Source organism: Salvelinus fontinalis, chromosome 2 (assembly GCF_029448725.1).
Source record: "Salvelinus fontinalis isolate EN_2023a chromosome 2, ASM2944872v1, whole genome shotgun sequence".
NCBI classification, from domain to species: Eukaryota; Metazoa; Chordata; class Actinopteri; order Salmoniformes; family Salmonidae; genus Salvelinus; species Salvelinus fontinalis.
The window spans coordinates 100,318,265-100,333,516 of NC_074666.1; the positions used below are offsets into that span (position 1 = coordinate 100,318,265).

Below are 15,252 nucleotides of genomic sequence, written 5' to 3' on the forward strand. Positions count from 1 at the left end.
AGGGGCAGACAGGAACAGACAGACAGGTAGACAGACAGAGAGAGAGAGGCAGATTGTTCAGATTGTTCTGTTATAAAGTCAGCAGACCAGCGGCTAGTTGACCAACTGAGAGAGACAGACAGAGAGAGAGACAGACATACATAGGCAGACAGAGGGACAGACAGGAACAGACAGGCAGACAGAGAGACAGAGAGACAGACAGACAGAGAGAGGCAGATTGTTCAGATTGTTCTGTTATAAAGTCAGCAGACCAGCGGCTAGTTGACCAACTGAGAGAGGCAGACAGAGAGACAGACAGACAGAGAGACAGACAGACAGAGAGACAGACATACATAGGCAGACAGAGGGACAGACAGACAGAGAGAGAGACAGACATACATAGGCAGACAGAGGGACAGACAGGAACAGACAGGCAGACAGAGAGACAGACAGACAGAGAGAGGCAGATTGTTCAGATTGTTCTGTTATAAAGTCAGCAGACCAGCGGCTAGTTGACCAACTGAGAGAGACAGACAGAGAGACAGACAGACAGAGAGAGAGACAGACATACATAGGCAGACAGAGGGACAGACAGGGACAGACAGAGAGGCAGACAGAGAGACAGACAGACAGAGAGAGAGAGGCAGATTGTTCAGTTATAAAGCCAGCAGACCAGCGGCTAGTTGACCAACTGACATCTGATGTCGGTTATTAACATGCTAATAAATCAAGATGATGTCAGTTGGAACTGCTCTCCACTCTACTGGATATGTAACAGTCATCATTCACGAGGCAAATGATCCTTTATCTTATAAACATTGATTCACTCAGTTCGTTTGTATTTGTTTGTATGTCTTTGTTATGCCTGGTTTTGTCAGTATATTATTTCACTTGAGAGGGAAAAGCCTAGTTTTTTTTTCTGTAGGCTACTTCAACTATTTCAATTTCCAAGGCCTTTGATGTAAGACTGCCACAAATACCTAGATTATTCAATAATTAACCACCAACATGTAAACCATCAGGTCTTCATAATATGACATCGATATCATTGCCTGGCTCTTATGCTGTAAAATATTGGCAAACATGCGTCTTCCTCTCTGTTTTTGGTCTCAGCTGTCAGTTAGAGAACTATAATTCCCAGAAATCCATGCGAACAACTGTTATGTTTGGCCCTGTGTGCCACCGGTAGAAACCATCACGAGTTCGCTTATGATTTTAGTCATGTGGATTATCTTAATTGTTCCCTCTTCACGTCCTCACTCATCTCTCCTTATCTCCTTTTCAAAACCCATTGGAGGAGATGGTCAGAGGGGCCGGACCTCTGGATTTCTCCTCCAATGGGTTTTCAGAAGGAGACGAGGAGAGAGGACGCGAGGAGGAACTCATTGAGATCATCCCATAGGAAGCTAGAATGAGAGGTAGTTATTCAGACACAACTGCAAATTAAAAACAATCTCACTGATTGAGAGAGTGGAAAACTACCGCAAGTAAGCATGGCCAATATCACGAAGAAAGTGTCGTGGTCGAGCCGGGGTGACGAGTCCGGTGGCGGCGAGAGAACCCCACTTCTCAACGGCTCGGAAGAAGTCCGATACACCAGACAGGTAGGGATAGCATGCTAGCTAGCTAAACTAGCGAACACAAGCCGAACTGTCTAACGTTGCCGTTATGTGCCAGCTCGGTATGCATGATGTTTTCTAAGAGTAAAACATTATGTTATGTTTTGCTATGAGATTAATTATTTAGTTAATTTGCAGTTCTGTATAAAAAACGAGTGTCCCGTTGTGGGGAGTGGGGAGTGTCCCGTACAGTCGTTTGCAAATGCTGCTAACGACAACAAATGCAAACGTCACAGGATGGAGTTGGAGGATGCTTTTCAGACAAGCACGTTTTTAGAAGTTTAACAAATCTATGCCCATTTAACAATATGCCAAAGACTGGCAGACGTAAGAAAAATAGCTACAGAAAATCGTAATCTTCAAACCAGAGTTTCAGAATAGAACCTAATATAATAACAAACACTGAACTCCGACTATTTTCATAACGTAACCAGGGAATCAGCCTTTAAGACTGTAGATTCTGCTCATTGCGTCATTCACCACTTCCTATTAAGTTACACAGGCATTACGACTTGAGTTAGTACTGTTTAATACATGTTACGTAAATTACACTGGCATTAAAGCAAACATGTTCACTTGAGTTAGTACAACTGACTTCTAGATGTTAATACATGTTACTTCAATTACACAGGAATTACACATGATAACTGAGCTGTTAGTATTACTGAGCTGTTAGATGTTAATACATGATAACTGACTGTTAGATGTTAATACATGATAACTGACTGTTAGATGTTAATACATGATAACTGAGCTGTTAGTATTACTGACTGTTAGATGTTAATACATGATAACTGAGCTGTTAGTATTACTGACTGTTAGATGTTAATACATGATAACTGACTGTTAGATGTTAATACATGATAACTGAGCTGTTAGTATTACTGACTGTTAGATGTTAATACATGATAACTGAGCTGTTAGTATTACTGACTGTTAGATGTTAATACATGATAACTGAGCTGTTAGTATTACTGACTGTTAGATGTTAATACATGATAACTGACTGTTAGATGTTAATACATGATAACTGAGCTGTTAGTATTACTGACTGTTAGATGTTAATACATGATAACTGAGCTGTTAGTATTACTGACTGTTAGATGTTAATACATGATAACTGACTGTTAGATGTTAATACATGATAACTGAGCTGTTAGATGTTAATACATGATAACTGAGCTGTTAGTATTACTGAGCTGTTAGATGTTAATACATGATAACTGAGCTGTTAGATGTTAATACATGATAACTGACTGTTAGATGTTAATACATGATAACTGAGCTGTTAGTATTACTGACTGTTAGATGTTAATACATGATAACTGAGCTGTTAGATGTTAATACATGATAACTGAGCTGTTAGTATTACTGACTGTTAGATGTTAATACATGATAACTGAGCTGTTAGTATTACTGAGCTGTTAGATGTTAATACATGATAACTGACTGTTAGATGTTAATACATGATAACTGAGCTGTTAGTATTACTGACTGTTAGATGTTAATACATGATAACTGACTGTTAGTATTACTGAGCTGTTAGATGTTAATACATGATAACTGAGCTGTTAGATGTTAATACATGATAACTGAGCTGTTAGTATTACTGACTGTTAGATGTTAATACATGATAACTGAGCTGTTAGTATTACTGAGCTGTTAGATGTTAATACATGATAACTGACTGTTAGATGTTAATACATGATAACTGAGCTGTTAGTATTACTGACTGTTAGATGTTAATACATGATAACTGACTGTTAGATGTTAATACATGATAACTGACTGTTAGATGTTAATACATGATAACTGAGCTGTTAGTATTACTGACTGTTAGATGTTAATACATGATAACTGAGCTGTTAGATGTTAATACATGATAACTGAGCTGTTAGATGTTAATACATGATAACTGAGCTGTTAGATGTTAATACATGATAACTGACTGTTAGTATTACTGACTGTTAGATGTTAATACATGATAACTGACTGTTAGATGTTAATACATGATAACTGAGCTGTTAGTATTACTGACTGTTAGATGTTAATACATGATAACTGAGCTTTTAGTATTACTGACTGTTAGATATTAATACATGATAACTGACTGTTAGATGTTAATACATGATAACTGAGCTGTTAGTATTACTGACTGTTAGATGTTAATACATGATAACTGAGCTGTTAGTATTACTGACTGTTAGATGTTAATACATGATAACTGAGCTGTTAGTATTACTGACTGTTAGATGTTAATACATGATAACTGAGCTGTTAGTATTACTGACTGTTAGATGTTAATACATGATAACTGAGCTGTTAGTATTACTGACTGTTAGATGTTAATACATGATAACTGACTGTTAGATGTTAATACATGATAACTGAGCTGTTAGATGTTAATACATGATAACTGAGCTGTTAGATGTTAATACATGATAACTGAGCTGTTAGTATTACTGACTGTTAGATGTTAATACATGATAACTGAGCTGTTAGTATTACTGACTGTTAGATGTTAATACATGATAACTGAGCTGTTAGATGTTAATACATGATAACTGAGCTGTTAGATGTTAATACATGATAACTGACTGTTAGATGTTAATACATGATAACTGAGCTGTTAGATGTTAATACATGATAACTGAGCTGTTAGATGTTAATACATGATAACTGAGCTGTTAGATGTTAATACATGATAACTGAGCTGTTAGTATTACTGACTGTTAGATGTTAATACATGATAACTGAGCTGTTAGGTGTTAATACATGATAACTGACTGTTAGATGTTAATACATGATAACTGAGCTGTTAGATGTTAATACATGATAACTGAGCTGTTAGTATTACTGACTGTTAGATGTTAATACATGATAACTGAGCTGTTAGATGTTAATACATGATAACTGACTGTTAGATGTTAATACATGATAATTGAGCTGTTAGATGTTAATACATGATAACTGAGCTGTTAGTATTACTGACTGTTAGATGTTAATACATGATAACTGAGCTGTTAGGTGTTAATACATGATAACTGACTGTTAGATGTTAATACATGATAACTGAGCTGTTAGTATTACTGACTGTTAGATGTTAATACATGATAACTGAGCTGTTAGTATTACTGACTGTTAGATGTTAATACATGATAACTGAGCTGTTAGTATTACTGACTGTTAGATGTTAGTATTACTGACTGTTAGATGTTAATACATGATAACTGAGCTGTTAGATGTTAATACATGATAACTGAGCTGTTAGTATTACTGACTGTTAGATGTTAATACATGATAACTGAGCTGTTAGATGTTAATACATGATAACTGAGCTGTTAGTATTACTGACTGTTAGATGTTAATACATGATAACTGAGCTGTTAGTATTACTGACTGTTAGTTGTTAATACATGATAACTGAGCTGTTAGATGTTAATACATGATAACTGAGCTGTTAGTATTACTGACTGTTAGATGTTAATACATGATAACTGAGCTGTTAGTATTACTGACTGTTAGATGTTAATACATGATAACTGAGCTGTTAGATGTTAATACATGATAACTGAGCTGTTAGTATTACTGACTGTTAGATGTTAATACATGATAACTGAGCTGTTAGATGTTAATACATGATAACTGAGCTGTTAGTATTACTGAATGTTAGATGTTAATACATGATAACTGAGCTGTTAGTATTACTGACTGTTAGATGTTAATACATGATAACTGAGCTGTTAGTATTACTGACTGTTAGATGTTAATACATGATAACTGACTGTTAGATGTTAATACATGATAACTGACTGTTAGATGTTAATACATGATAACTGAGCTGTTAGATGTTAATACATGATAACTGACTGTTAGATGTTAATACATGATAACTGAGCTGTTAGTATTACTGACTGTTAGATGTTAATACATGATAACTGAGCTGTTAGTATTACTGACTGTTAGATGTTAATACATGATAACTGAGCTGTTAGTATTACTGACTGTTAGATGTTAATACATGATAACTGAGCTGTTAGATGTTAATACATGATAACTGAGCTGTTAGTATTACTGACTGTTAGATGTTAATACATGATAACTGAGCTGTTAGTATTACTGACTGTTAGATGTTAATACATGATAACTGACTGTTAGATGTTAATACATGATAACTGAGCTGTTAGATGTTAATACATGATAACTGAGCTGTTAGTATTACTGACTGTTAGATGTTAATACATGATAACTGACTGTTAGATGTTAATACATGATAACTGAGCTGTTAGATGTTAATACATGATAACTGAGCTGTTAGTATTACTGACTGTTAGATGTTAATACATGATAACTGACTGTTAGATGTTAATACATGATAACTGAGCTGTTAGATGTTAATACATGATAACTGAGCTGTTAGTATTACTGAGCTGTTAGATGTTAATACATGATAACTGAGCTGTTAGTATTACTGACTGTTAGATGTTAATACATGATAACTGACTGTTAGATGTTAATACATGATAACTGAGCTGTTAGATGTTAATACATGATAACTGAGCTGTTAGTATTACTGACTGTTAGATGTTAATACATGATAACTGAGCTGTTAGATGTTAATACATGATAACTGACTGTTAGATGTTAATACATGATAACTGAGCTGTTAGTATTACTGAATGTTAGATGTTAATACATGATAACTGAGCTGTTAGTATTACTGACTGTTAGATGTTAATACATGATAACTGACTGTTAGATGTTAATACATGATAACTGAGCTTTTAGTATTACTGACTGTTAGATGTTAATACATGATAACTGAGCTGTTAGTATTACTGACTGTTAGATGTTAATACATGATAACTGACTGTTAGATGTTAATACATGATAACTGACTGTTAGATGTTAATACATGATAACTGAGCTGTTAGATGTTAATACATGATAACTGAGCTGTTAGTATTACTGAATGTTAGATGTTAATACATGATAACTGAGCTGTTAGTATTACTGACTGTTAGATGTTAATACATGATAACTGAGCTGTTAGTATTACTGACTGTTAGATGTTAATACATGATAACTGAGCTGTTAGTATTACTGACTGTTAGATGTTAATACATGATAACTGAGCTGTTAGTATTACTGACTGTTAGATGTTAATACATGATAACTGAGCTGTTAGTATTACTGACTGTTAGATGTTAATACATGATAACTGAGCTGTTAGTATTACTGACTGTTAGATGTTAATACATGATAACTGACTGTTAGATGTTAATACATGATAACTGACTGTTAGATGTTAATACATGATAACTGAGCTGTTAGTATTACTGACTGTTAGATGTTAATACATGATAACTGAGCTTTTAGTATTACTGACTGTTAGATATTAATACATGATAACTGAGCTGTTAGTATTACTGAATGTTAGATGTTAATACATGATAACTGAATGTTAGATGTTAATACATGATAACTGAGCTGTTAGTATTACTGACTGTTAGATGTTAATACATGATAACTGAGCTGTTAGTATTACTGACTGTTAGATGTTAATACATGATAACTGAATGTTAGATGTTAATACATGATAACTGAGCTGTTAGTATTACTGACTGTTAGATGTTAATACATGATAACTGAATGTTAGATGTTAATACATGATAACTGAGCTGTTAGTATTACTGACTGTTAGATGTTAATACATGATAACTGAGCTGTTAGATGTTAATACATGATAACTGAGCTGTTAGTATTACTGACTGTTAGATGTTAATACATGATAACTGAGCTGTTAGATGTTAATACATGATAACTGACTGTTAGATGTTAATACATGATAACTGACTGTTAGATGTTAATACATGATAACTGAGCTGTTAGATGTTAATACATGATAACTGAGCTGTTAGATGTTAATACATGATAACTGACTGTTAGATGTTAATACATGATAACTGAGCTGTTAGTATTACTGAGCTGTTAGATGTTAATACATGATAACTGAGCTGTTAGTATTACTGACTGTTAGATGTTAATACATGATAACTGACTGTTAGATGTTAATACATGATAACTGAGCTGTTAGATGTTAATACATGATAACTGAGCTGTTAGTATTACTGACTGTTAGATGTTAATACATGATAACTGAGCTGTTAGTATTACTGACTGTTAGATGTTAATACATGATAACTGACTGTTAGATGTTAATACATGATAACTGAGCTGTTAGATGTTAATACATGATAACTGAGCTGTTAGTATTACTGAGCTGTTAGATGTTAATACATGATAACTGAGCTGTTAGTATTACTGACTGTTAGATGTTAATACATGATAACTGACTGTTAGATGTTAATACATGATAACTGAGCTGTTAGTATTACTGACTGTTAGATGTTAATACATGATAACTGAGCTGTTAGATGTTAATACATGATAACTGAGCTGTTAGATGTTAATACATGATAACTGACTGTTAGATGTTAATACATGATAACTGAGCTGTTAGTATTACTGACTGTTAGATGTTAATACATGATAACTGAGCTGTTAGATGTTAATACATGATAACTGACTGTTAGATGTTAATACATGATAACTGAGCTGTTAGTATTACTGACTGTTAGATGTTAATACATGATAACTGAGCTGTTAGTATTACTGACTGTTAGATGTTAATACATGATAACTGAGCTGTTAGATGTTAATACATGATAACTGACTGTTAGATGTTAATACATGATAACTGAGCTGTTAGTGTTACTGACTGTTAGATGTTAATACATGATAACTGAGCTGTTAGATGTTAATACATGATAACTGACTGTTAGATGTTAATACATGATAACTGAGCTGTTAGTATTACTGAATGTTAGATGTTAATACATGATAACTGAGCTGTTAGTATTACTGACTGTTAGATGTTAATACATGATAACTGACTGTTAGATGTTAATACATGATAACTGAGCTTTTAGTATTACTGACTGTTAGATGTTAATACATGATAACTGAGCTGTTAGTATTACTGAATGTTAGATGTTAATACATGATAACTGAGCTGTTAGTATTACTGACTGTTAGATGTTAATACATGATAACTGAGCTGTTAGTACTACTGACTGTTAGATGTTAATACATGATAACTGACTGTTAGTATTACTGACTGTTAGATGTTAATACATGATAACTGACTGTTAGTATTACTGACTGTTAGATGTTAATACATGATAACTGAGCTGTTAGTATTACTGACTGTTAGATGTTAATACATGATAACTGAGCTGTTAGTATTACTGACTGTTAGATGTTAATACATGATAACTGAGCTGTTAGATGTTAATACATGATAACTGAGCTGTTAGTATTACTGACTGTTAGATGTTAATACATGATAACTGACTGTTAGATGTTAATACATGATAACTGACTGTTAGATGTTAATACATGATAACTGAGCTGTTAGTATTACTGACTGTTAGATGTTAATACATGATAACTGAGCTGTTAGATGTTAATACATGATAACTGAGCTGTTAGTATTACTGACTGTTAGATGTTAATACATGATAACTGACTGTTAGATGTTAATACATGATAACTGAGCTGTTAGTATTACTGACTGTTAGATGTTAGTATTACTGACTGTTAGATGTTAGTATTACTGACTGTTAGATGTTAGTATTACTGAGCTGTTAGATGTTAATACATGATAACTGAGCTGTTAGTATTACTGACTGTTAGATGTTAATACATGATAACTGACTGTTAGTATTACTGAGCTGTTAGATGTTAATACATGATAACTGAGCTGTTAGTATTACTGACTGTTAGATGTTAATACATGATAACTGAGCTGTTAGATGTTAATACATGATAACTGACTGTTAGTATTACTGACTGTTAGATGTTAATACATGATAACTGACTGTTAGTATTACTGACTGTTAGATGTTAATACATGATAACTGAGCTGTTAGTATTACTGACTGTTAGATGTTAATACATGATAACTGAGCTGTTAGATGTTAATACATGATAACTGAGCTGTTAGATGTTAATACATGATAACTGAGCTGTTAGTATTACTGACTGTTAGATGTTAACACATGATAACTGACTGTTAGTATTACTGACTGTTAGATGTTAACACATGATAACTGACTGTTAGTATTACTGACTGTTAGATGTTAATACATGATAACTGAGCTGTTAGATGTTAATACATGATAACTGAGCTGTTAGTATTACTGACTGTTAGATGTTAACACATGATAACTGACTGTTAGTATTACTGACTGTTAGATGTTAACACATGATAACTGACTGTTAGTATTACTGACTGTTAGATGTTAGTATTACTGACTGTTAGATGTTAACACATGATAACTGACTGTTAGTATTACTGACTGTTAGATGTTAATACATGATAACTGAGCTGTTAGATGTTAATACATGATAACTGAGCTGTTAGATGTTAATACATGATAACTGACTGTTAGATGTTAATACATGATAACTGAGCTGTTAGATGTTAATACATGATAACTGAGCTGTTAGTATTACTGACTGTTAGATGTTAATACATGATAACTGAGCTGTTAGATGTTAATACATGATAACTGAGCTGTTAGTATTACTGAGCTGTTAGATGTTAATACATGATAACTGACTGTTAGTATTACTGACTGTTAGTTGTTAATACATGATAACTGAGCTGTTAGTATTACTGACTGTTAGATGTTAATACATGATAACTGACTGTTAGTATTACTGAGCTGTTAGATGTTAATACATGATAACTGAGCTGTTAGATGTTAATACATGATAACTGAGCTGTTAGATGTTAATACATGATAACTGAGCTGTTAGATGTTAATACATGATAACTGAGCTGTTAGATGTTAATACATGATAACTGGGCTGTTAGATGTTAATACATGATAACTGAGCTGTTAGTATTACTGACTGTTAGATGTTAATACATGATAACTGAGCTGTTAGTATTACTGACTGTTAGATGTTAATACATGATAACTGAGCTGTTAGTATTACTGACTGTTAGATGTTAATACATGATAACTGACTGTTAGTATTACTGAGCTGTTAGATGTTAATACATGATAACTGAGCTGTTAGATGTTAATACATGATAACTGAGCTGTTAGATGTTAATACATGATAACTGAGCTGTTAGTATTACTGACTGTTAGATGTTAATACATGATAACTGAGCTGTTAGTATTACTGACTGTTAGATGTTAATACATGATAACTGACTGTTAGTATTACTGAGCTGTTAGATGTTAATACATGATAACTGACTGTTAGTATTACTGAGCTGTTAGATGTTAATACATGATAACTGAGCTGTTAGATGTTAATACATGATAACTGAGCTGTTAGTATTACTGACTGTTAGATGTTAATACATGATAACTGAGCTGTTAGTATTACTGAGCTGTTAGATGTTAATACATGATAACTGACTGTTAGTATTACTGAGCTGTTAGATGTTAATACATGATAACTGAGCTGTTAGTATTACTGACTGTTAGATGTTAATACATGATAACTGAGCTGTTAGTATTACTGACTGTTAGATGTTAATACATGATAACTGAGCTGTTAGATGTTAATACATGATAACTGAGCTGTTAGTATTACTGACTGTTAGATGTTAATACATGATAACTGAGCTGTTAGTTGTTAATACATGATAACTGAGCTGTTAGTATTACTGACTGTTAGATGTTAATACATGATAACTGAGCTGTTAGATGTTAATACATGATAACTGAGCTGTTAGATGTTAATACATGATAACTGAGCTGTTAGATGTTAATACATGATAACTGAGCTGTTAGTATTACTGACTGTTAGATGTTAATACATGATAACTGAGCTGTTAGATGTTAATACATGATAACTGAGCTGTTAGATGTTAATACATGATAACTGAGCTGTTAGATGTTAATACATGATAACTGAGCTGTTAGTATTACTGACTGTTAGATGTTAATACATGATAACTGGGCTGTTAGATGTTAATACATGATAACTGAGCTGTTAGTATTACTGAGCTGTTAGTATTACTGAGCTGTTAGATGTTAATACATGATAACTGAGCTGTTAGTATTACTGACTGTTAGATGTTAGTATTACTGACTGTTAGATGTTAATACATGATAACTGAGCTGTTAGTATTACTGACTGTTAGATGTTAATACATGATAACTGAGCTGTTAGTATTACTGACTGTTAGATGTTAATACATGATAACTGAGCTGTTAGATGTTAATACATGATAACTGAGCTGTTAGATGTTAATACATGATAACTGAGCTGTTAGATGTTAATACATGATAACTGACTGTTAGATGTTAATACATGATAACTGACTGTTAGTATTACTGACTGTTAGATGTTAATACATGATAACTGACTGTTAGATGTTAATACATGATAACTGACTGTTAGTATTACTGACTGGTAGATGTTAATACATGATAACTGACTGTTAGATGTTAATACATGATAACTGAGCTGTTAGTATTACTGACTGTTAGATGTTAATACATGATAACTGAGCTGTTAGATGTTAATACATGATAACTGAGCTGTTAGTATTACTGACTGTTAGATGTTAATACATGATAACTGAGCTGTTAGTATTACTGACTGTTAGATGTTAATACATGATAACTGACTGTTAGATGTTAATACATGATAACTGAGCTGTTAGTATTACTGACTGTTAGATGTTAATACATGATAACTGAGCTGTTAGTATTACTGACTGTTAGATGTTAATACATGATAACTGAGCTGTTAGATGTTAATACATGATAACTGAGCTGTTAGATGTTAATACATGATAACTGAGCTGTTAGTATTACTGACTGTTAGATGTTAATACATGATAACTGACTGTTAGATGTTAATACATGATAACTGAGCTGTTAGATGTTAATACATGATAACTGAGCTGTTAGTATTACTGACTGTTAGATGTTAATACATGATAACTGAGCTGTTAGATGTTAATACATGATAACTGAGCTGTTAGTATTACTGAGCTGTTAGATGTTAGTACATGATAACTGAGCTGTTAGATGTTAATACATGATAACTGACTGTTAGATGTTAATACATGATAACTGAGCTGTTAGTATTACTGACTGTTAGATGTTAATACATGATAACTGAGCTGTTAGTATTACTGACTGTTAGATGTTAATACATGATAACTGAGCTGTTAGATGTTAATACATGATAACTGAGCTGTTAGTATTACTGACTGTTAGATGTTAATACATGATAACTGAGCTGTTAGTATTACTGACTGTTAGATGTTAATACATGATAACTGAGCTGTTAGATGTTAATACATGATAACTGAGCTGTTAGTATTACTGACTGTTAGATGTTAATACATGATAACTGAGCTGTTAGATGTTAATACATGATAACTGAGCTGTTAGTATTACTGACTGTTAGATGTTAATACATGATAACTGAGCTGTTAGTGTTACTGACTGTTAGATGTTAATACATGATAACTGAGCTGTTAGATGTTAATACATGATAACTGACTGTTAGATGTTAATACATGATAACTGAGCTGTTAGTATTACTGACTGTTAGATGTTAATACATGATAACTGAGCTGTTAGTATTACTGACTGTTAGATGTTAATACATGATAACTGAGCTGTTAGTACTACTGACTGTTAGATGTTAATACATGATAACTGAGCTGTTAGTATTACTGACTGTTAGATGTTAATACATGATAACTGAGCTGTTAGATGTTAATACATGATAACTGAGCTGTTAGATGTTAATACATGATAACTGGGCTGTTAGTATTACTGACTGTTAGATGTTAATACATGATAACTGAGCTGTTAGATGTTAATACATGATAACTGAGCTGTTAGTATTACTGACTGTTAGATGTTAATACATGATAACTGAGCTGTTAGTATTACTGACTGTTAGATGTTAATACATGATAACTGACTGTTAGATGTTAATACATGATAACTGACTGTTAGTATTACTGACTGTTAGATGTTAATACATGATAACTGAGCTGTTAGTATTACTGACTGTTAGATGTTAATACATGATAACTGAGCTGTTAGTATTACTGACTGTTAGATGTTAATACATGATAACTGAGCTGTTAGATGTTAATACATGATAACTGAGCTGTTAGTATTACTGACTGTTAGATGTTAATACATGATAACTGAGCTGTTAGTATTACTGACTGTTAGATGTTAATACATGATAACTGAGCTGTTAGATGTTAATACATGATAACTGAGCTGTTAGATGTTAATACATGATAACTGAGCTGTTAGTATTACTGACTGTTAGATGTTAATACATGATAACTGAGCTGTTAGTATTACTGACTGTTAGATGTTAATACATGATAACTGACTGTTAGTATTACTGACTGTTAGATGTTAATACATGATAACTGAGCTGTTAGTATTACTGAGCTGTTAGATGTTAATACATGATAACTGAGCTGTTAGTATTACTGACTGTTAGATGTTAATACATGATAACTGAGCTGTTAGTATTACTGACTGTTAGATGTTAATACATGATAACTGAGCTGTTAGATGTTAATACATGATAACTGAGCTGTTAGATGTTAGTATTACTGACTGTTAGATGTTAATACATGATAACTGAGCTGTTAGATGTTAATACATGATAACTGAGCTGTTAGTATTACTGACTGTTAGATGTTAATACATGATAACTGAGCTGTTAGTATTACTGACTGTTAGATGTTAATACATGATAACTGAGCTGTTAGTATTACTGACTGTTAGATGTTAATACATGATAACTGAGCTGTTAGATGTTAATACATGATAACTGAGCTGTTAGTATTACTGACTGTTAGATGTTAATACATGATAACTGAGCTGTTAGTTGTTAATACATGATAACTGAGCTGTTAGTATTACTGACTGTTAGATGTTAATACATGATAACTGAGCTGTTAGATGTTAATACATGATAACTGAGCTGTTAGATGTTAATACATGATAACTGAGCTGTTAGATGTTAATACATGATAACTGAGCTGTTAGTATTACTGACTGTTAGATGTTAATACATGATAACTGAGCTGTTAGATGTTAATACATGATAACTGAGCTGTTAGATGTTAATACATGATAACTGAGCTGTTAGATGTTAATACATGATAACTGAGCTGTTAGTATTACTGACTGTTAGATGTTAATACATGATAACTGGGCTGTTAGATGTTAATACATGATAACTGAGCTGTTAGTATTACTGAGCTGTTAGTATTACTGAGCTGTTAGATGTTAATACATGATAACTGAGCTGTTAGTATTACTGACTGTTAGATGTTAATACATGATAACTGAGCTGTTAGTATTACTGACTGTTAGATGTTAATACATGATAACTGAGCTGTTAGTATTACTGACTGTTAGATGTTAATACATGATAACTGAGCTGTTAGATGTTAATACATGATAACTGAGCTGTTAGATGTTAATACATGATAACTGAGCTGTTAGATGTTAATACATGATAACTGGGCTGTTAGTATTACTGACTGTTAGATGTTAATACA

The 15,252-nt window shown here is 32.6% G+C and overlaps 1 protein-coding gene across 1 annotated transcript in view; it reads left to right on the top strand.

Annotated features, from left to right (window-relative positions):
• The first annotated feature begins 1,305 nt into the window (after window positions 1-1,305).
• clcn7 (chloride channel 7) overlaps window positions 1,306-15,252 on the top strand; it is a 108,821-nt gene continuing 94,874 nt past the window's right edge. Inside the window, exon 1 of the mRNA XM_055897631.1 lies at window positions 1,306-1,583. Within this exon, the coding sequence (XP_055753606.1) occupies window positions 1,473-1,583 (111 nt within the window). The 5' untranslated portion in view covers window positions 1,306-1,472. The remainder of the gene's footprint in view (window positions 1,584-15,252) is intronic.